The following is a 24,534-nucleotide window of genomic DNA, read 5'->3' as shown; positions in this document are numbered from 1 at the left end:
GCTTGTGGTCTGTGGGGCTCCAGTCACTGATGCAGGTTGTCCACTTATTGTCTTCCTTTGGTCTACATGACCCACCCATCTCCGCTTTGCGTTGTACATCACCTGCATTACATTGGTCACTTCTGTATGCCTTCTGATCTCATTAGGTATGTGATCGTGGAGTGATATCTTACACATTTGCCTTTCCATTGCTCTCTGGGTGACAGTGAATTTTTCTTCCTCCACTTTTGTTGTTGACCAGCTTTCCACTCTGTATATCATTGCTGGCAGAACAGTGGAATTAAACAGTTCTCTCCTTTTCTTCACGGGAGTTCATCATCCATTTGAGACATCTTTATTTTGTTGAAACTTGTATACCGCACCTTTCTCCTCCTACTGCATTACCCTTCGAATGAGTTGAGTCTGTTCAGTTGCTGTCCCAGATAAATATATTTGTCGACCTCCTCGATTACTTTCCCATTTATAGTGATGATTTCTGCTGCACAATGCTCATTCTGCATCCACTTCAACATGTTCACTTCCAACCCTATATCATGCAAAAGCGTTTGCAGTTGCTGCAATTTGTTTTCCAGTTCTGCTGTGCCCTTTGCCAATATTACCCAGTCATCAGCAAAGAGAAGATGCGTTACCATCAGTTCTGATTTCTTTTTCCCAGTTCAATTTCTTAAACAGTGATTCCAGTATTGCTGCAAATAGCTTTGGTGAGATTGAGGGCTTGGCTACACTTATATTTTATAGCGCTCTAACTTGCTGGCTCAGGGGTTTGAAAAATCACCCCCCTGAGCGCAGCAAGTCAGAGTGCTTTAAAGCGCTAGTGTAAACAGGCTCCGAGTTCTGAGAGCCGTGCTCCCAGTGCTCAGAGCTTAATTCCCTTGCGGAGGTGGATTACCAGGAGCGCTGGGAGAGCTCTCTCCCGGGGCCCGCACGCAGCCACACTCATACTTCAAAGCGCTGCCCCAGGAGCGCTCCTGCAACAGCGCTTTCAAGTTTCCAGTGTAGCCATGCCCTGTGTCACCTTGTCTGAATCCTCTACGTATAACAATAATGCAGGGGACATTGAATAATGTTATCTCTGTCAAACAATTGCAGATAATTTCTTTCAGCAGGTCAATTTACCTTGGGTCGATTCAGATTTCATTGAGTGTGTTGAGACAGCGTTAGTCTCCACTGAGTCAAATGCTTTTTTGCAGTCGACAAATGCAATACACAATGTGGGGAGGGTTAGCTCAGTGGTTTGAGCATTGGCCTGCTAAACCCAGGGTTGTGAGTTCAGTCCTTGAGGGGGCCATTTAGGGATCTGGGGCAAAAATGGGGATTGGTCCTGCTTTGAGCAGGGGGTTAGACTAGATGACCTCCTGAGGTCCCTTCCAACCCTGATATTCTATGATTTCTTGCATTTTTCGATGAGCTGCCGAGCTGAGTAAATGTGATCAATTGTTGAATACCCTGAGCAGAAACCAGTTTGTTCTCTGCTATTGTGAATTCAAGATCCTTCTTAACCTGATTGAGTATGACGTGGGTGAAGTCCTTATACACTTGTGAGAGGAGTGTGATCAGATGGTAGTTGCTCAATTCTTCTGAATCGCCTTTCTTCATCAATAGTATTGTTTTCGATTCCTTCCATGCATCTGGAATATGCTTGTTATTGATGGAGATGGTGAACCATTGTGCCAAAGCTTTGAAGAGAGTCTCTTCTCCTGCTTCGAGGTATTCTGGCCAAATATCATCCACTCCCGGGCTCTTCCCTCTCTTTATGTTATGAACTGCGTATTCAATTTCTTCCCACATAATGTCGGGAACTTCTTCTGTTGCCTGCTGCAGCAGTGTATGCTGGACATTGACATTCGAGGAGTAGAGATCATTGTAGAATTTTGTACATATTTCCTTCATCTTGCTCCTTTCCAATGTCCTTTGACCTTTTTAATCTTTCAGCTCTGTGGGATAACATGTTTCAGCCTAACATCTTTTTCTACCTTCTTCAGATGCTTGTTCTTTCCAACCGCCTCTTTCAATTTTTTCTTTCTAAAGTCTTCAGGGTCTTCTTTGATCTTCACGCAAATTTCTTTGCACAGTGTTCTGTATTCTTCACTCATTTTTCCTTCTAATTTCATGCGCATCCTCCCCGCCACCAGATTCAGTTTCCTCAGTGATCCTCTGCTTGCGTCCCAGTGTTTTCAATGTCTTTGGCTTCTTAGCTGGTGAGATTATCTGAGAGAGAAACTCTCCATAGTCCTCATCAATGTCCTTGTTGACATTATACTCGAGGTCCATTTCACTCACTTCCTATGCAAATGCTTCTTTGTTGAAGTGCCATTTTTGCTTCGGTTTCTGGCTTCTCTTGACTCATCTTTGTAGGCATTGTCAACGCATAGTTTTGAGCCCAACATAGGATGGTCTGAGCCTTGCACATAACTCATTCTCGTATTGTAGCTACATCGTTGAAGATTTTTCTTGTATCCATCAATATATAATCAGTCTGATTCAGTGTGACTCCATCTGGGCTTTTCCATGTCCAATGCAGTTGTTCTTTTTGAAATATTCTGTTCATTATGTGGAGATGGTTTGCCTCTGTGAATGCAATCAGATGTATGCCACGATCATTTCTTACACCTTTATTGAATTTTCCCATGTACTTTTCATTCTCACTCTCCTTTCCACCTATTATTGCACTGCAGTCCCCTTGAATGATTGTATAGGTGGACCCTTTCTGCATTGCCTCCTCTAGCTTTTTGTAGAAATGTTCCATTTCTTTGTCTTCCGCTTGCTGCATGGGAGCATACACCTGAATCATTTTAATCATTCTCCTTCACTTTATCTGAACCATGGGAACTGCAGTACCACACAATAAATAGATGTTATTTATTCAAGAGACAAGAAATTACCAAGTGCCCAGATTCAGAGGGTTATATAGTACAAGTATATTTTTCATACTGTTTGGTTGTTTACCAATTTGTTCATGCAATAATTAGAAATAAGCAATCCCTGACTGCAATTTGGCAGGGTGGTATATTCATGTGTCAGGGTGTGATCACACTTCCCATTGAAATCAATGGAAATGTTGCCATTGACTTCAATAGCAGCATAGCCAGGATCCCATCCTTTACTCAGACAAGTACGGCTGTTCTTATGCGAGAAGTTCCCTGGGCTAAATTCTCAGGTGCTTAGCCAAAGCTCACTGAATTCACAGACTCATGGATTCCAAGGCCAGAAGGGATCAGTGTGATCACTTAGTCTGACCTCCTTTATAACACAGGCCATAGAATTTTACCTTGCATCAAGCCCAATAATTGGTGGTAAGATAGAGTATCTCTTAGGAGGGTGATGAGAAGATCTTAGAGGAGTTGGAAAAGACCTCTTTGCCCATAACAGGGATTGTGATTGACCTTTATTGTGGCTGAGTGGAGGAAGTACAGGAATTCAAGAGGATGGAGTTTGCATTCAGTGTGAACTAGGGTGTGGAGATTGGCAGCAGTCAAGGTGGCCAACAGGGATGTGGTTGGCAATTGGCAAGAATCAGTGTATAGTATGTTGCCATTTGGCACCTGCCATTACTAACAGGATAGTAGAGTGCTCTGTGTACTCCACAAACTCTTTATCCAGTTGTGGACTCATTTCAGTGTATTTGTTATGAAATTTGAACCCCTCATTGAGCTGGGTCCCAGCTATTTTCAGGCTTGCTTACACTAGGCAAATTTGACAAAAATTCCTCAGACACTAACACTAGTGTCAGCTACACCAGCAACTTTGAGAGCCTTGATGTATACAGGACAAAGGCTGCAGCCAATGTTTTAAGTATCAAAAGTAAATTACATCTTTGTTTTGAACAGTGTTAGCGGACACAGTGGTTAAAATGCTGGCAAATGCCAAAAAAAAAATTATCTATACTAGCAGCCGGATTCTCCTACCCACTGTGTCTACTTTGAGTTGCTCAAGTGTACAAAATGGACTGATATTGGCCATAAATGGCCATCAGAGAACTCCTCTTGTGCAAGTGAAATCTCTGCCTCCTGTGTCAGCTCTGTCCTTCTGTCCCATCCCCACACAAAAAACCTCCCTTCCCCTAGCATAGCTGAAAGGAGGGAATGTGTTAGGGAACAAAGAGACAGAGCAGAGCTCCACTTTGCATGATCCTCCACTACTATAAGGTCAGCTAGGCTATTTACATCAGCGGCATGATATAAAAAGATGTCTAAAAGGTCTGAAACTGACTATCTTTGTCTAAGCTTCAAGAAAGGCAACCAGTAAACAAACAGCATAGATGTTTAAAATGATTAGAGTTTTAATAATCAAAGTGTCATTTATAACAGAGGTAAGGAACTTTGTTTTGTTTTAAATGATTTTAAAGCGATCAGTGTTCCTTTTGGACCCCATCCTATTTCCACTGAAGGCAAAACTCTCACTGACATCCAACGAAGTGAGCTGTAGCTCACGAAAGCTTATGCTCAAATAAATTGGTTAGTCTCTAAGGTGCCACAAGTACTCCTTTTCTTTTTGCGAATACAGACTAACATGGCTGTTACTCTGAAACCTGACTTCACTGGATCACTGACTTCACCTGCAGGATAAGGCCTTTAATGATACCATAGCTGAGAAATCAATACAGATTGAATCCCTCTAATCCTGTACTCCCTGGTCCGCTAACATCCATGGTCCGGCATAGGTGACAACTCCGTGGGTGCTCCAGGGCTGGCGCCAAGCTCCCCCCTCAGTCCCCTCCCCCAGCGCCGCTTGCATACCGGCGGCCTCGCGCTTACCAACTCCTCCTCCTTCCTCCCAATGCCTCCAGAGTGCTGCGAACAGCTGATTTGTGGCATCCAAACTCCAAGAGGGAGGGGGAGGACCTGGGGACAGCAGCTGGGACCCTGGGCGAGGGGCCGGCAGCTGAGACCTGGGGCCGGCATCAGAGTCCCCGGGTGGGGGGGGGCCACACTGGGCGCAAAGCCTGGGGGTGATGCATCACCCCCTGCACCACCCCTATTTCCCGCACCTATGGAGACCCGCTGGCACTCTGCATTGACCTCCCGTGGTTCGGAAAATTCACTGATTCAGCACTGGTCAGGTCCCAGGATGCTGGACTAGAGAGGTTCAACCTGTATAATGCTACTGATTAATTATTTTTAGGATCTTGATATCTAAAAGCTCTCTAAAATTATGCCAAATAAAATTGTCATTAATTTGTTTTTTCTGTTTGTATTAATTTGCATTTTACACTATATAAAGTGAAAAAATGGTTATTGCAACTGGTCATAACATGCTATATTGTCACATGCAGTATCACCTGACAAAACAAGTTACCGGTTAAATTAATAGCAAGGGGAAAAAAATAAGGATGAAAAGTAAAGGGTGTCTCCAAAATTCTTACAGTTGTGTCAAGAAGCTGTTACTCAGATCAAAAAATATGGTTGCAGCTGATAACATACTATAATTTGCACATATAATTTAAGAAGCCTGCTAAGTTTCCTTCACATTGTTTCCAAAACGGCTTAAAGGAGTTCACAAATCCCTTCCCAATACAGGCCGTTCTTCCAAACCAGAGTGGAGGCCAGGGCCAGATTAACCTTTTGTGGGCCCATTCATGGAGGCAATGGAGCGTGGTGGGGGGAGTGAAGGGCCAGCCAGGGGCAATGGAGCATGGCAGGGGCAGCCCCCTCCGCCCAGCCCAGTGCGAGGACACTATTCACAAACCAGCAGTTGCCAGACGCACAGTGGCCGACTAGCCCTGTGCTGCCAGCATGCCCTTTCCCCTCGGGGGGCAGGCCTATGTTGTCTTGGGGCGCAGTACAAGCGGAGCAGTCCAGGTCCCCTTCTGAGCATGGGCCCGGCTCCATGGCACCATTGTAAACCTGGCACTGGTGGAGGCCTCCCCAGGGCACACCAAAGGGCAGAGGACATCTAATACTGTAACAGATTTATTCCTTCATCAGGTACTGACTTGACATAGATTTTATAGAATATAATACCAACAGGGACACACACACTGGCTATTACTATGTGTTCACTGGTGAATAGCTATAATTATTCTTCAGCCTTTGCCTTTCTTCCTCCCCATCTGAAAGTGTTTCTCTCTTCCCTTTTCAGTCTTTGAAGGGGAAAGCAGCTGTATGGATCCAGCACCCAGCGATCACGTTTCTGATACGGTCGGTTGTCTTCTCTCTGTGCACAGTCACAAGCCCATGGGGCCACATTAGCCTTGGCGTTTGGGGGGAGCAGGTGGGCTGAGAAATCTGTTCATGTTGAGGGGATGAAGGGGCGCCCATCCCCAACTCCCCACCATTATTAAAGAAACATTTTAATTCTCCTCCAGCCAGTGGCTCCTGCCCCCGTGCGAGTAACAGCCTGGCCCCTCCCCAGGGTCCCGCCTCCTCCTCCGCACGCACAGCAACAGACTGAGCGGCCTCTGCAATGTCAGCTCCGCAGAAGCGGAGAACCTGCAGAAACAAGGCAGGGCGGCCGTGGTGCGGGAGCAGCTCCCCCCAAAGCGCTCTCTCCCCCTGTGCCAGGAGAAGGTAAACGGAGGGAAGGGCGAAGGGCGCCTTGGGCTGCGATCGGAGATTCCCCTGCCCACCTCACCCGCCTTCTCGCTGTATTACTCCGTCAGCCCAAACTAGCCCCGTCGGCTGCGGCACACGCAGCGCGCGGAGCCTGGCTGTAGCGGATTCCACAACAAAGAGCCGGGGCCAGGAGCTGTCCGGCTGCCGCTGCTGAGAGGGAAACGGGGAGGCAGAGGGGGATACTCAGGAGCCGAACAGATCCCACCGTTCGCAGGAAGAAACCTGCAGCCGACAGAATCGAGAGCGACATTAGCTCACCAGCTGGAGGAGGAGGGAAATCTGGTACCTGAGCAGGTCCAAGGCTAGCGAGGGAAGCGAAGGGGGGCGGCGGGGAAGAGGCAGCGAAGGGTAAATCCCGCGGGCAGAGCTCGTGGCGTGGCTTGGCTCGATATTAACTGCAGGTTAGTCGGGAAGCAGCCGGCCATCTGCAGGAGAAGCACCTCTCGGGGGGCGTGGGGGGGCGGTGCGTGGAGAGGGTTTCCCCCCTTTCGAGGGGGGTTATGGCCATAGCAGTGGAGCTCTGGTGACTCCGGGAGCGGATACAGTGCTGCAATGCTGCCAGCAGCAGCCCCGGTGAAAGGAGGCGTCTGAGCAGAAGCAGCATCGCCTCTCCCCATCGTCTTTCTGTCTCTCCCGCCCTCCCTGCTCCGGGCTCAGTCGTCTCCGTCGCCCTCACTCAAGCCGAGGAGCGCCCTGCTCTCTGCAGAGGGGCCACGCCGGGGCTCGCCAAGCAGCGGCTCCAACAGAAACCGCCAAACACAACATGGCCACTCTGCTCCGGAAAATCGGGCTCATCCGACTGCACAACAGGGACACGGAGGATCCCAAGCACCATCATCACCACCACCGCAGCAGCCAGCAGGGCTCCTCGCTCCGAGCCAAGGGCAGCCAGAAGAACAGCAGCAACAAGCAGCAGGGCAGCGCCGGCTGCAGCAGCAGCAGCAGCCCCAGCAAGGAGGGCAGCCCAGCGGGCAACAAGGCCAAGAAAGTGCTGGAGCTCTCCAAGCAGCCGCCGCAGCAGCCCGGCTCGGGGGGCCACAAGGAGAAGCCCCCGCACCACAGCGCCAAGGAGCCGGGCTCGGGTAAGGAGCCCAGGCCGCAGCTGCTGCCTGGGGGGAGCAGCAGCGGCCGGGCCGGCTCTGCCCCGCTGGTGCCGCCCCCGTCGGGCTCTGCCCCCGTGGCGCCCTCGGGCAGGCAGCAGCACTGCACGCAGGTGCGGAGCCGGCGGCTGATGAAGGAGCTGCAGGACATCGCCCGGCTGAGCGACCGCTTCATCTCTGTGGAGCTGGTGGACGAGAGCCTGTTCGACTGGAACGTGAAGCTGCACCAGGTGGACAAGGACTCGGTGCTGTGGCAGGACATGAAGGAGACCAACACCGAGTTCATCCTGCTCAACCTCACCTTCCCCGACAACTTCCCCTTCTCGCCGCCCTTCATGAGGGTGCTCAGCCCCCGCCTGGAGAACGGCTACGTGCTGGACGGCGGGGCCATCTGCATGGAGCTGCTCACCCCTCGCGGCTGGTCCAGCGCCTACACCGTGGAGGCGGTCATGAGGCAGTTCGCAGCCAGCCTGGTGAAGGGTCAGGTAAGGGGCTGGGGACCCGGGGTTCAGTGCCGTGTCAGCTGTTTCCTTACTTGCAGGGGTTTAAGCCCCAATTCCCGCACAGCCTGCTCTCTGGCCCTGACCTCCTGGGCCAATGGCTCCCTGTATGACCTTGGCCAGGTCAAGATACCAAGGTGATGGGTCACCTGTTCTCCCTGTTCCTCAGTGAAATGGGGATAATTACACTTCCCTGCTGCACAGGGGTGATAGGGTCAGTCATGTGGGTCAGGTGCTTGGAGAGCCTCTGGTTTCAGTTATATGCAACGGTAACAACGGGGGAAAGGGTGTGGAGAGGTCTGAAAGGAATGGTTTTATCTCCCCTTTTATATACTTTGTCCTGTAGCTGACATTATAATTTGCTAGCTGGGTAGTGAAAGATGCTGGAAGAGCCATCCCCAGCAGACAATCCCTTTGTGTTGAGCAAATTATCCTCCAGATTTCAGGTGTCATTTGTTCTATCTTGAACTAAAGCCTCCCTCCACTAGTCAGCCTAGACTTGCTGGCCTCCTACTTTACACAAGTATCACTGTATTAAGATACACTGCCTCGAACTGCTGCTTCCAGACTTTTTGTCTGGCTTCTTCCTGGCCTCCAAAGCACTGCACAGATAAATTACTGGATGGGATAGTGGGCAATTATTGGGACTCCCTCAGCACCTGGTTTTTGATAGCTCTAAACATAGGTTTGCCTCTTTGACAATAGTTACACTCAAGCTACAATTCTTGCCCAGTGCTGAGCTATCAACACTGTTGTGCAGCTTTAAATTTGTTGTCTAAAAAACTAATCAAATAATTGTTCACTATACATTAGGTTCATAATGGCTAGCCCTGGAAAAGATCTTTTGGATCCTCCAGCCAGAACAAAATATGTAGGTCCTCAACAGAGGATGTATTAGATATCAAATGATACTCCATTTGCTCTTAGCCAAGAAGAAATATTACTGTTGTGTTCCTTTTTCTCTTTCTCCCTTAGAACACCATTGGAAGTGAGATTTTGATGAATAAATATTTTTTGTGAGATCTGTAGCCAGTCCTTCTTTATGTTCATTACAATGGGCAAGTTGCCTGTGTCTATGTAAGGTGGTTTTCTGATCATTTAGTGTGTCCTTGAAATGTTGTCTTTCCACTTAGCCCACACACACAGGTCCATGTCCTCTAGTAATAGTAGACAATGGAAAATGGTGTTTTTTCCTTCGGACAAAGGTAAATAAATTCACTGGAATCTTTTGGGTGGATCTTTTGTTTAATAAATAATTACTTTATTGTTACAGATTTACTCACATTCATTAATGGGACTGCTTGTGTGAGTAACTGCTCATCAGTAGCTTCACAGACTGGCCCATAAAGGAGGTGTTTATTTAGATTACTTTACTTGAACCTTGCCTGACCCTTTTGGGAAAGACATTTCCACAGTCCTCACCTCCTCCTTCAGTTTGGCTTCTAGGTCTGCTACTCATTTATTCAATTAGTTCGTACTGTATGCCTTGTTTCACCTGAAGATGTCAATTTCCATAGGTCACCTTGGAATTCAAAGAAACATCTACCCATAAAAAAGAGGCTTACTTAATTTATAATAGATCCGTGGTATATTAAACCTCAGTAGGATCTGTTTTGTTATGTCCCATTATTTGTTTTTCATTCTTTTTACAGTGATCGTGTTTCTCATTGTATTTGAATAAGGATTGAGAAGTATTATGTTAAAATCTATCAAACCAGTTCTTAAACTATTGTAATATTTTTCTGTGGTTTGTTTCTACCCCTAAACTGAAAAGGGTCAAAACAGGTTTAATGGCATAATTTTGTTTTAAAATATTTTGTTTATTCATAACATGGCTCAATATGAAACATTTTAAATAAAATACTTAGATTACTAATGAATTAAACATTAGTCTTGAACACACTGTAAAATTTCACAATCTTCTTTTAATCACCAAAAGGATTTCTGAAATAAAATTCTGTTTTCTGATTGCAAAGGAAGGATGGTTTCTTCAAAGCAAAGTTTTTCTTTTTTGTTGAAATAAACCTGTTCAAGCCAAAATTTATTATAGGTTTGCCAGCAGTTTGATCTTAGGTATTTAATATGAAAAAGTCCTGTATGTAAATTGGTGTGTATTTGTGAGATAAAGTAAAAATGGTCAATTAAAATTATTGCCAATAATTTAATAGGCAAGTAGCCATAAAAGGGAAATTTGAAAGCCGTGTACTGTGCAATGCAAGTTAAAATATATATTAACAGTAATATAATATATACTTGTCAATTATAGCCTGATAATCTGTGATAGATTACTATCCTGTAATAGAAACCATGCACTGTGTAATGAGAGCCATATTTTTTGTAATCAGACTCATGTTATATAATCTTGATTCCATTGCATAAGTGCAACAGCTGAAAGTACAGACACTTTAGAATCCAAATTCCATTTTTATATTTTAAACATGATCTTCTCTTGACTATTAGTTTAATATCATAAAGTCATAAGAATATAAAATGTTGAAAATATATAACCATTGATCCTGCAAAAATATACATGGTTAATTCTTATCATGCTGCAAGTAGTCACATTGACTTCAGTGAAACTACCTGCACAAATAAGGATGACTCATGTCAGATTAATTAACTAATGCCTGTACAATGGTGTAGCGTATAAAACATTATGAAAATGCTAAATATCATTATTATTTAAATAAGGGTTTGAAAGAGTAAGCCCCTTCTGTAGACTAGAAATGACAGTGCAAGAGTAAATGATAATTACTAGCCTACAGTTCCATTGAAGGATTATGAAGCTATCATAAAATATGCCAGAATAATGCAGCATCAGAATTCCTCATTTGAATTCCAGCTTGGTAGTCACCATTAGCCTGTGCATTAACCCTTATATTGGGTGTTATCTTCAAGGGAATGTGATGCATGGAGCTCTTGTAGGGTCTGGCCCAATATGAGCTTAATTCTGTTCCCATGGAATTGAGTGGGAGTCTTTGACTTTAATGGAAGGTGGATCTGGCTCAGAGAACAGTTACTCTTACAGTAGCACTCTACAGTAGCACTTCCATTGTTAAAAGAAGACTTAAGATAATAACAGGTTTCAGAGTAACAGCCGTGTTAGTCTGTATTCGCAAAAAGAAAAGGAGTACTTGTGGCACCTTAGAGACTAACCAATTTATTTGAGCATAAGCTTTCGTGAGCTACAGCTCACTTCATCGGATGCATATAATAACATATGTTAAATATTCTAACTATTAAGAATGTAGAGTATTTCACATGAAAGGTTTCTAAATATATATGCCCCAGTCCTGTAAGCAATTAGGCAAGTATGTATCTTTAATAAGACACCTTATGTGAGCAAAATTATTCAAGTGTGTGAATGCAGGATTGAGTTTTTAATATGCTTTTCACCATTTGAGATGTTTGCCTACTTTTTTCACTTTTACCAGTTTGAACAATATAACTAGGCTGGTTAGTTTCATTTTTTGTTTCTAGTCAAGCCCACTTTTTGATATTTATGCACAATAATGCTGTTCTGTGTTAGTTTCCAACACTGTAGAGGGAATGCTTAAGTTTTGTGCTGAGCATAAAAATGCTTTTCAGTATATTTCTCGTATTAGGGTTTTGTCAAAAACAAAAACTAAGCAAGTGAACTCTAACCATTAAGCCAGACCTATCATGCTTGTTTATAACTTGCTCTAAAAATTTGCCATGGTTTAGAGTTTGCCATACAACATCTCACTGGGAAACATACATTCGTTTATTTTTATTATCTTTGTGTAAGTTGTTCCAGCTATTTATATATTTTAGGAGTGTCAAAAACAAAAAGTTTGTGTGTGTATAGGCCCTGATCCTGCACCATGGAAGCCAGTGAGAATTTTACTGTTAACTTTAGTGGGCACAGGATCAAGCCCTTGCTTTCGAAGACTCTAGTCCTGCCTAAATGTAAGCACCTGAGTAGTCCCTTTGAAGGACTGGAGCCTTCAGCTCTAACACTGCTTTGGGATTTATTTTGTTTTTTGTTTTTATTTTGGAAAAAAATAAAAGATTTTTCTGGCCACAAAACTAACTAAGTAAATGAAATAAAACAAGACAAGTAATTATTTTACTTGACTAGTTAGGAAAAAGAAATAGACAAGCTTTCTATAGGAAGTATCGTCCGTATCTCAAAGAACACACACGTAAAAATAACTTACTTAGTCAACAAGATTACTACCTTTACCAAATAAAAAAGGTCATGATACTGATATTTATAAAGCTGTCTTTGAAAGCCTTTTTAGTTTGCATATTTAACACATGCTCTAAGTTCCATTAGATTATTGCACATGTACTATAGAGTATTTAGATTATATAATGTTGACTTTTTAGTATGCAAACTAATATTGACACAAGAGAAGAGTTATTAAAATGAATCATGTCATTGAGCTAAAATTGATCAGAATATTTCATACATTTGCAAGTTGGTCTTTCCTTTATATATTAGAAAAGCATAAAAAGACAGGGATGTTTATACAAAACATTTGTTGCAAATTAATATTAATAGCCTGATTAAAACTGTAAATTCCACAATGAAAGAAAATCAGATTTATGGACTTCCAGCTTTTTACATTGAGTTATAATAGTATATTTGATATGTAAAAGTAATAGGATCCAGTCTTTTTCCCATTGATGTCAATGGCAAAACTTCCATTAACCTCAGAAGGAGTGGAATTGAGTCCTTCTTTAAGCACAGTGGTGTGAGTTACTGGCATGAGTCCAGTTCCATTGGGAGCTGAGGGTGCTTAGCACCTTGCAGGAGGTTCTCAATACCTCGAAGAACTGTGCCCATATTTTCTGCCTTAACTCTGGATCTCTCTTTTAAAAAGATTATTGGGCCAAGAACTGTACTTTAAGAAGGGTTATTATTATTATTTATTTGTTATTATTGTTGTGTAATTGATTCCTGCTGTACTCATTGCTGACAGTTTGGTGAGCAAAGCCTAAGGACTTGTCTACAGTTAAAACGTTGCAGTGGAACCACTGCAGTGCTTCACTGAAGATGTTACCTATGTTGACAGAAGGGGTTTTCCCGTTCGCATAGGTAAGCCACCTGTCTGATAGGCAGTAGCTACATCGACAGGAGAATTCTCCCATCAGCCTAGTGTTGTTGTCTACCCTGGGAGGTTAGGTCAGTTTAACTGCATCGCGCGGGCTGTGGATCAACCTGATTTGCTAGTGTAGACCAGGCCTAACTGCCTGCACCAGAGTTTGAATCCTGGCCCACTGAAATAAATGACAAAAATCCCATTGACTTTAGTGGGGTTGGGATTTCACTCAAAGAGTTAAGATAACTTTAGAAGAATACATTTGAATATCATCATCTGACACTGCATCAGGTCCTGGAGTGAATATCTTTTGTTGTCTTGGAGCACTCTTGACCCAGCAGAACCTTTTACATCTATGTGGCTAGCCTGAGGGAACTGCACATGTAACTTGTAGCAGATGAAGTGAAGTCCTTTTATTTTTCTTAAGTCTTTAGAAATTTGTAAATCATTCTAGAATAGTAAGTACTGCCCTGACAATATTAAATGCTATTATTCACTGAATAAAGGAGATGGGAGTAGTGCCAGTCATATAACTGTAATAAAAAAGCAGAGTGTCTGTTGTAGCTCACATTTATTTAATAATAAGATGCATGATTGAAATCAGTGCATATCCCTTCAAACACTGATGCTATCTTGTTACTTGCAAACAAGCATTCTTCAAAATTTATCCCAAAGCAGTTACTATTGCTGTAAAAGTAATTGAACCATTTTATTTGCAGTTTTGCAAACTGTGTAAACACTGTATCATAGAATCATAGAAACACAGAATATCAGGGTTGGAAGGGACCTCAGGAGGTCATCTAGTCCAACCCCCTGCTCAAAGCAGGACTAATCCCCAACTAAATCAACCCAGCCAGGGCTTTGTCAAGCCTGACCTTAAAAATATCTAAGGAAGGAGATTCCACCACCTCCCTAGGTAACGCATTCCAGTGTTTCACCACCCTCCTAGTGAAAAAGTTTTTCCTAATATACAACCTAAACCTCCCCCACTGCAACTTGAGACCATTACTCCTTGTTCTGTCATCAGCTACCTCAGAACAGTCGAGATCCATCCTCTTTGGAACCCCGTTTCAGGTAGTTGAAAGCAGCTATCAGGTCCCCCCCTCACTCTTCTCTTCCACAGACTAAATAACCCCAGTTCCCTCAGCCTCTCCTCATAAGTCATGTGTTTCAGTCCCCTAATCATTTTTGTTGCCCTCTGCTGGACTCTTTCCAATTTTTCGACATCCTTCTTGTAGCGTGGGGCCCAAAACTGGACACAGTACTCCAGATGAGGCCTCACCAATGTCGAATAGAGGGGAACGATCACGTCCCTCGATCTGCTGGCAATGCCCCTACATATACATCCCAAAATGCCATTGGCCTTCTGTAAATGATAATCAGATAAAATAATGAACATCCCTAAGGCTCAGCAAGAAATTTTTAAGTCCTTAGCACCTTGGTCCTTAGCACGTTCAACTAAACCAGAACACCTCCAGAAAAAAAGCATAACTTGTTTTCTTTAGTGAACTAATACAGTTTCAAGAGAATTTTTTCCTATTTGCTGCATGTTAAAAAAAAGTTCTGTTTGAGAAGTCAAATGAAGCCATGCTGCTTCACAATATAATGCTTGAATCTGTTTTAGTAAAATGATGAAAGAAGTAGGGATGTCAATGTGAAAATAAGAAATCACAAATCACCATTTTATTTAAAAATGGCTGAAGTAGCAGGAAAGCATTACTTAATTGCTTCAGGACCCTGGATTGGATTAGTAATACTGGTGGGTTGTCCTGCCTTTAGTCACTTGTTTCATGTGTTCTCTATCTGGGTGAGGGGACAAAATAGTTTAAGATAATTACCAGCTAAATGGTAACCCTGCAGCTTGTGCCATTTGTAAAGCTTCCCTATTGTAAAGTATATATGTTTGTTTTTGTATCAAGTAGGACAAGTATGAGAATGCAGACTGGACCTAATGTCCGAAAAATAGGAAAAAACTAGCTGGGAGTGTTCTCACATGTTTAAGTATCTAGTGCTTGATTTAAGCTGATCAATCCAGGTTGTTGTTTTTTTTAATATATAACATTTTGTAATTCAGGTTATAATGTAAAGTGTACATTCAGGCATCTTCAAAAATAATTTGTTTCAACTGTCTATGGATTGTATACTAGAGTGTATCCTATATAAATATACTGTTTACTATATAAATTAATTTGTTACTAATCTATTTTTCCATTTTTAAAAGTGCACCCATCACAGTTGACTCTGCATGTATGAAACTTAAAAACACAACAACATTAGTTAATATCATTTTATTAAAATGAGATTCAGTCACAGAATCCAGCTGTTAAACATAATCTAAATATCTCCCACCTTTACCCTCTGAAGCAAAAGCCTGAGCAAACAGATGGCCTTTTTGATAGACTGCACCTCTTTCAGATATGAACAGTGGAAATGAATTCCAGATCCATGAGCCTTCACTAACCTCCAGACATTCAATCTAAGGATTGTTAGCATGGACCCATCAGCTAATTTCCACTGCTGCAGTTATCACTAGGAAGCTCGGTAGTCAGAGGCTTGGTCTACACTACAGAATTAGGTCAACGTAAGGCAGTTTACATTGAGCTAACTCTGTAAGTGTCTACAGTACAATGTTGCTCCCACCAGTGTAAGTCGCCCACTACACAGGTTGACGTAGTTAGGGTGACGCAGTATCTCTGTAGACACTGCGTTACTTACATTGCTTGCTGGCTATCAGTCCTGCGTGGGGCTCACAGCTTGGGCTGTTGGTATCCCATGATGGTGAGGATGCGCACCACTTCACAGGAGGCATAGTGTAGACATGAACCGCCACAGTAATTACTGTGGAGGATGTACGTCGACCTAATGTAGGTGGACTTAATTTTGTAGTGTAGACAAGGCCTACGATAACCAGAACCCAAACCACACAGAGCTTTATATGTTATATTTAGTATGTGATTGCTTTCTATTAATTGGCTATGCCTCCTGGGCTTACCACGGGTGAATGACTTCAGGCATGGGTGGTGAGGACAACTTTTGCTTTAGAACCATGACTGAGAGCCACATTTAGTAGTATGCAAGATGATAAGAAATGACAAAGGTAATAATCATTAAGTAGCAGGCATATCACTTGAAAGTATTTGAACTTTAAGCAAAAAAAATAAGGAATATTACTGAGGACTTGTCTTCACTACTAGGGTAAGTCGACCTAAGTTACGCTACTCCAGCTATGTAAATAACATAGCTGGAATTGATGTCGCTTAGGTCGACTTACTGCAGTGTTTTTACTGCGCTGCGTCGATGGGAGACACTCTCCAGTCTTACTCTTCTCAGCCCTGGTCTACACTATGAGTTTAGGTAGAACTTAGCAGCGTTAGATCTATTTAACCCTGCACATGTCCACACAACAAAGCCATTTTTGTCAACTTAAAGGGCTCTTAAAATCGATTTCTATACTCCTCCCCGACGAGGGGATTAGCGCTGAAATCAACATCGCCGGGTCAAATTTGGGTTAGTGTGGATGCAATTTGACGGTACTGGTCTCCGGGAGCTATCCCACAGTGTTCCATTGTGACCGCTCTGGACAGCACTCTCAACTCGGATACACTGGCCAGGTAGACAGGAAAAGTCCTGCGAACTTTTGAATTTCATTTCCTGTTTGGCCAGCATGGCAAGCTGATCAGCACAGGTGACTGTGCAGATCTCATCAGCAGAGGTGACCATGGAGTCTCAGAATCACAAAAGAGCTCCAGCATGGACCAAGTGGGAGGTACTGGATCTGATCACTGTATGGGGAGACGAATCCGTGCTATCAGAACTCTGTTCCAAAAGACGAAATGCCAAAATATTTGAAAAAATCTCCAAGGGCATGAAGGACAGAAGCTATCACAGGGACCTGCAGCAGTGCCATGTGAAACTTAAGGAGCCCAGGCAAGCCTACCAAAAAACCACAGAGGCAAACACCCGCTCGGGGTCAGAGCCCCAGACATGCCGCTTCTATGATGAGCTGCATGCAATTCGAAGGGTTGCCCCTACAACTACCCCACACCTGTACATGGACTCCTTCAAGGGAGTCTCATGCAACAGGGATGAGGATTTTGGGGACAAGGAAGATGATGATGAGGGGGAGGTTGAAGACAGCACACACCAGGCAAGCAGAGAAACGGTTCTCCCCGACAGCCAGGAACTGTTTATCACCCTGGAGACAGTACCCTCCCAACCCGGGCTCCCGGACCTTGAAGGCACCTCTGGTGAGTGTACCTTTGTTAGTATAATACATGGCTTAAACGCAAGCGTATTTTATGATTAATTTGCCCTGAAGACTTGGGATGCATTCGCGGCCAGTACAACTACTGGAAAAGTCTGTTAACGTGTCTGGGGATGGAGCGGAAATTCTCCAGGGACATCTCCATGAAGCTCTCCTGGAGGTACTCCCAAAGTCTTTGCAAAAGATTTCTGGGGAGGGCAGCCTTATTCCATCCTCCATGGTAGGACACTTTACCATGGCAGGCCAATAACACGTAGTCTGGAATCATTGCATAAGAAAGCATGGCAGAGTGTGGTCTTGGTGTTTGCTGGCATTCAAGCAACATCTGTTCTTTATCTCTCTGTGTTATCCTCAGGAGTGTGATATCATTCATGGTCACCTGGTTGAAATAGGGGAATTTTATTCAGGGGACATTCAGAGGTGGCCGTTCCTGCTGGGCTGTTTGCCTGTGGCTGAAAAGAAATCATCCCCGCTGTTAGCCACGCGGTGGGGGGAGGGATGAAGCGATCATTGCAGAGAATTGGGTGGGGGGGGGTGTTAGGTGGGTTTGTGCTGCACATTAACCCGAAAACATCAGCCCCTCCTTTTAAATGGCCAATGTGTCTTTTTCAATTTTACTTTCCCATTTTTTCCTCCCGCAGCTGCAAATGTTTCAATGCTGCCACTAGCATCTCCATCCCAGAGGCTAGCGCAGATAAGAAGGTGAAAAAAACACACTCGTGATTAAATGTTCTCTGAGCTCATGTAGTCCACCCAAACTGAAAGAGCCCAGCAGAATTCATGGAGGCAGACAATGGCAGAGTCCAGGAAAGCACAAAATGAACACGAGGACAGGAGGGACGCACGAGAGGACAGGTGGCGGCAGCATGATGAGAGGAGGCAAGATGCAATGCTGAGGCTACTGGAGGATCAAACACATATCTTCAGGCGTACGGTTGAGGTGCAGGAAAGGCACAGACTGCCACTGCCGCCCCTGTGTAACCAATCGCCCTCCTCCCCAAGTTCCATCGCCTCCTCACCCAGACGCCCAAGAACGCGGTGTGGGGGCCTCCAGGCACCCAACCACCCCACCGAGAGGACTGCCCAAGCAACAGAAGGCTGGCATTCAATAAGTTTTGACGTGCAGTGTGGCCTTGTCCTTCCCTACTCCCCCACCCCTCCCAGGCTACCTTGGCAGTTATCCCCCTATTTGTGTGACGAATTAATAAAGAATGCACGAATTTGAAACAACAATGACTTTATTGCCTCTGCAAGCAGTGATCGAAGGGGGGAGAGGAGGGAGGTTGGCTTACAGGGAAGTAGAGTGAACCAAGGGGGAGGGTTTTCATCAAGGAGAAACAAACAGAACTGTCACACCGTAGCCTGGTCAGCCATGAAACTGGTATTCAAAGCTTCGCTGATGCACAGTGTGCCCTGCTGTGCTCTTCTAACTGCCCTGGTGTCTGGCTGCATGTAATCAGCAGCCAGGCAATTTGCCTCAACTTCCCACCCCACCGTAAATGTCTCCACCTTACTCTCACAGATATTGTGGAGCACACAGCAAGCAGTAATAACGATGGGAATATTGCTTTCGCTGAGGTCTAACTGAGTCAGTAAACTGTGCTTGTAAGCTTTTAAACGTCCAAATGTACATTCTACCACCATTCTGCATTTGCTCAGCCTATAGTTGAACAGCTCCTGACTACTGTCCAGGGTGCCTGTGCACGGCTTCATGAGCCATGGCATTAGGGTGTAGGCTGGGTCCCCAAGGATAACTATAGGCATTTCAACATCCCCAACAGTTATTTTCTGGTCTGGGAAGTAAGTCCCTTGCTGCAGCTGTTCATACAGACCAGAGTTCCTGAAGATGCGAGCATTATGTATCTTTCCCGGCCATCCCACGTTGATGTTGGTGAAATGTCCCTTGTGCTCCACCAGTGCTTGCAGCACCATTGAAAAGTACCTCTGGTGGTTTACGTACTGGCTGCCTTGGTGGTCCGGTCTCATGATAGGGATATGGGTTCCGTCTATAGCCCCACCACAGTTAGGGAATCCCATTGCAGCAAAGCCATCCACTATGACCTGCACATTTCCCAGAGTCACTACCCTTGATAGCAGCAGCTCAGTGATTGGGTTGGCTACTTGGATCACAGCAGCCCCCACAGTAGATTTGCCCACTCCAAATTGATTCCCGACTGACCAGTAGCTGTCTGGCGTTGCAAGCTTCCAGAGGGCTATCACCACTCGCTTGTGAACTGTGAGGGCTGCTCTCATCTTGGTATTCTTGCACTTCAGGGCAGGGGAAAGCAAGTCACAATGTTCCATGAAAGTGCCCTTACTCATGTGAAAGTTTCACAGGCACTGGCAGTCATCCCAGACCTGCAACATTATGTGGCCCCTTCCAGTCTGTGCTTGTTTTCCGGGCCCAGAATCGGTGTTCCATGGCATGAGCCTGCCCCATTGCACCAGGATGGCCAAATTGCTGGGGCCCGTGCTTTGAGAGAAGTCTGTGACCATGTCCTCATCACTCTCATGACTGCGCTGCCATCGTCTCCTCGCCTGCTTTTGCAGGTTCTGGTTCTGCATGTACTGCATGATAATGTGCAAGGTGTTTACAATGCTTGCAACTGCTGCGGTGATCTGAGCGGGCTCCATGCTTGCCTGTGTATGGTGTCTGCAGGATAGCAGAGGTGCAGGGGAAGCGGTGGTTGGATGACCAGTTTTGCAGACCTACTGCACCGTCTGCTGCCAGGACACAACAGCTGAGTGGGCTGCACGCTTGCCATGGTATGGTGAGACAAGAGCAGCCGAGCAGAGTTGCAGTGGAATCGGCCCCACGAGACCACCAGAAGAGCAGGAGAACAGAGTGCCAGTGGAAGCGGTGGATGACGACGGTCATATAGAGGACCTGCGAGGTGGATTCATAGCATCAGGAGAGCAGGAGAGCAGAGTGGCAGCAGAAGCGGTGGATGACGACGAAGGTTAGCAGTCCTACTGCACCGTCTGCTGAAAGCAGCGTGGCGTCCACATGGAAAAAAGGCGCGAAACGATTGTCTGCCATTGTTTTCAGGGAGGGAGGGGTAACTGACGACATGTACCCAAAACCACCCGTGACAATGTTTTTGCCCCATCCAGGCATTGGGAGCTTAACCCAGCATTCCAATGGGCGACAGACACTGCGGGAACTGTGGGATAGTGGGGGGAGGGATAGCTCAGTGGTTTGAGCATTGGCCTGCTAAACCCAGGATTGTGAGTTCAATCCTTGAGGGGGCCATTTAGGGATCTGGGGCAGAAATTGGGGATTGGTCCTGCCATTTGAGCAGGGGGTTGGACTAGATGACCTCCTGAGATCCCTTCCAACCCTGATAGTCTATGATTCTATAGCTATCCACAGTGCAACGCTCCGAAAGGCAATGCTAGCCTTGGTACTGTGGACGCACTCCACCGACTTAATGCGCTTGGTGCATTAGTGTGGGGACACACACAATTGACTGTATAAAATTGCTTTCTAAAAAATCGACTTCTATAAATTCAACCTAATTTCATAGTATAGACATACCCTCAGAGAGCTAGAGTACCGAGGTCAACCGGAGAGCACTCTGCCATCGATTTTGCAAGTCTTCGTTAGTCCCCTGCTGCATTGATTGCAGCAGCGTTGATCTCCCCGTAGTGAAGGCAAGCCCTTCGATACATGAAGAAAATCAGGTAGCAATCTGAGAGCTATCTTAGACTATAATTTATGAAGCTTGGATTTTAAACTTCATCTTTTATTTGCACCATTGAGATGCTGGAAAATGATGTATGAGCTGAAAAAACCACATTGTTCATGTGCATTGTGCTGCTGTCCTAAGTATAGAGTGTATTGTTATGCAAATTTATTCTGTGGAGTGGGAGTGGAGACACAGGGATTCCAACTCACTGAGATAGGAAGATGTCTTAGTTCTTTTAAACAGCAGGGAGAAAATAATCTTCACTTTATCCCTTCAAAGTATACACAGGGAAACTATTCTAAAGATTTTTAAAATATTCTATAGTAGTACCATATTGTTAAAAATAATGATCGAATTAGTGAAATCATTAAAATTGAGAAAAATTACTGTTTTTAAAACATACTTTCCTGGCACATAGAACTAATTCTCCCTTGCAGTACTTGGCTGATACCCTGAATAGATGAGTTCTTAAGAAACACCTGCTTTGATCACAACTGATTAGATGCAATTTTATATGAAAAGCCTGAATCACCCAAGTGGTTCCCATTTACTTTAGTCGGGCTGCTCACTTGAGTGAGTTGTGTAGGATTTGCCTTTTTTGTTAAATATTGTAAAGAATCACACTTCTGAAATAAGAGTCAAATCTTGAAGGCCTTACTCAGGGCCTAATTGTCCTCTCTTACCAGAAAATATGTGGGAGGAGTCACAAGGTGCTACTCTGTGGGGCAGGGACAGTTTGGTCCACATGGACCAGTCTATGGGGCTACCCTCAAGCCCTGAAAATCCCCAGAATTGGAACAAATCCCAGGGGATCCACGCAAGGCCAGGGACTTGCATGTGGAAGCTCTGTTTCTGCAGTAGTTTTGGCCTTTGCACCATTGGAATCTTATTGCCATCATCTTGTTTGGCCATGGCTGTCCCAGGGACACCCCTCAATTGTATTAGTTTTCCAATGTGAGCTCCACCAGGCTGGGTGAGAGGATGCACACCCCTACCCCCTCCAACCTGCCCACTCTCCCATACAGATCCCAATCAGCAGGATCTGTCAAAGGGGGAACACAGCCATTAGGCAGCCGAGTCCCCTTTACATGTGGAAAGGGGAGATCCAAGCAGAGGGATCACAAAGGTACAATTCTGACTCTGTTTTTACTTAGGCAAAGCATCCATTAATTTTGGTCAATATTTTGCATGAGTAAGAACCTAGTAAAGATTGAATAAAGACGTATAGTTTGGTCCAAAATGTATAATATGTAATGTACAAAGGATTTAACTGTCATGATTGCTTAATTGAATGCAAGGTTTTTGGTGAGCATTATGATACTGCACAGCCTGTGTCCTCTTGGGTCTGGCCTGACACAGGTTTAAGTGGTACTTAAGTGTGTGAGTAAGATAATTGCACTCGCCTGTGATGAGTGGCAGATACAATGCAGTCTTCCCTGGGGAGCGGGGCTAAGCAATGACTGGCAGTAGCCAAGACTGAGGCAAGGTGGCGGGTTCCCTGGGGAGGGGAGACCCTCAGGGATTGTTGGGGTTTATTGCCAGGGGGCAGCACCCCAGGGGGAGGAGGCACCGGGTCCTGGGAGGGACTGGGACCGGTGGTAATGTGGATCACCAGATGGCAGAGGGCACTCCAGAGGCTGACGAGCTAATTCCCAAGGAGAACCAGCAGGAGGCACTGCCGGGTGAGTCCAGCTCAATTACAGAACAGTACTGCTGTTTCTGTTAGGGGACTCTCTTTCCTTGTTTACAAAGATTGTTTATTAAAGTTTTCAAGTGATTATGTATGGAACAAAGATTTTCCATAATAGGAAATGTGAGTGGGTGCCTGGGATGGGCCACATTGAGAATGCCACACTCTGAGCAGACTACAAGAAACAGGGCAGAGAATCCCCCAAAACTGGTGATTTATTGTTGTCAAAGTTTGACTCAGACTCACAATTTATCAGACCACTCTGTTTTATTAGCAAAGCTGCTCTGCTAATACATTTAGAAGTGAGTCCCCCGAGTGGGGCTTGTGTCTTTTAATTTATACAGTTTTTTGGAGAACAAGTTACAGGCAAAAGAAGAAAAAGATTTTAGTCACCACCCTTCGAGATCCCTGAGACCAGTCACGTATCTTCAATTACCTGCCACCCTTAACAATCTCCTTTAACAGCTTCCAGTTAACTTAACTAATTGCCCTTCACATCTTCCATTCTGATGCCTGCTTCTTAGATGTGCTGGCTCTATCTTAATTGCTTCTCCATTCAAAAGCTAACTGTCCCTACATGTGCTCCCTCAGATACTTTGTAACATGTTTTGGCATGCCCTCTCATATACAATGTATCCAGCATGTCCCCTTATACAATGTTTATACTTCCACAATCCCCCCTTTTGGTCAAGGCTACGCCCATGACCAATGACTTACTGGATTCCATACATCAATCGTTCTTTTTCATTACTTTCACTGGTGACATTTAACAACATTAGATTAGCACTCTGGTTAGGGGTAACCTGATGGATGATGTGTCTTGTGCAGTTTTGGATACAACAAGAAATCAATTGAAAACACACAAAGATTATTAGAATTCCAAATAGGATAGTCAGGATTCCTTGAAACAACCAGTTTCCCAGACTAGAGAAATTGAATAAGTTACTTATCCATTTCCACAAGGAACTTGGTTCTTCGTGGGGAAGGTATGCAATTTGCTCCAGATGGCTAGCACAATTAATTACCTCATTAGTATTATCAGGTATGTATACACAGCATTCTGTTCCAATTAGAGCACAGGTCCCTCCTTTGGCTGCCAGTATTATATCTAATGCCCGACGGTTTTGGAGGGCCACTTGTCAGACCGCTCCTGCTTCTTTGGCTAGAGCTTTTAAGCTCTCTCCTGTTTCATTGACCATGATCTCAACCATCGCTTGTAACCTTAAAAGCCTTTTTGCATGGTGGATTACCCCCCTCCCCCACTGGGTCTAAAGAAATGCCAGCAGCTTCTTCCCAAGTTAGGGGGCTTATGTTATCCACATACCATTTAGCATCTGGCAAGTCCCTCTTTTTTCGCCTGAAATTACGGAGGCGATTTCGTGGGGGGGATTGAAGCACCCGGAATTGTGGGAAAAGCTGAGCAGGATAACAGATACCTGACCAATTTGCTGGTAACACAGTGTAAGCATTTTCCCCACAAACCCAATAATGTCCCATTAAAGCTGGGAAGGGTTGACTGCAACCCTTTGACATGTAAGAATTTATGAAGGAGGAATAGTATCCCCCAAAGGGCACAGGATGATTTTCACTGGGAGAAGAGGTAGGATTCACATGACATTTGTAGATGGTGCTGTTTTTCTCAGGGAGGCTGTAGGGGAAGCAAGAGATTGA

At 44.8% G+C, this 24,534-nt stretch overlaps 1 protein-coding gene across 1 annotated transcript in view; it reads left to right on the top strand.

Annotated features, from left to right (window-relative positions):
• Positions 1-24,534, top strand: part of UBE2QL1 (ubiquitin conjugating enzyme E2 QL1) — a 70,631-nt gene that overhangs the window by 23,692 nt on the left and 22,405 nt on the right. Inside the window, exon 2 of the mRNA XM_077810819.1 lies at positions 6,079-8,136. Within this exon, the coding sequence (XP_077666945.1) occupies positions 7,315-8,136 (822 nt within the window). The 5' untranslated portion in view covers positions 6,079-7,314. The remainder of the gene's footprint in view (positions 1-6,078; positions 8,137-24,534) is intronic.

This window comes from Eretmochelys imbricata, chromosome 2, assembly GCF_965152235.1.
Source record: "Eretmochelys imbricata isolate rEreImb1 chromosome 2, rEreImb1.hap1, whole genome shotgun sequence".
Classification (NCBI taxonomy): Eukaryota; Metazoa; Chordata; order Testudines; family Cheloniidae; genus Eretmochelys; species Eretmochelys imbricata.
Note: the sequence above shows the minus strand (reverse complement) of the source record. Positions and strands in the feature narration are given on the sequence as shown.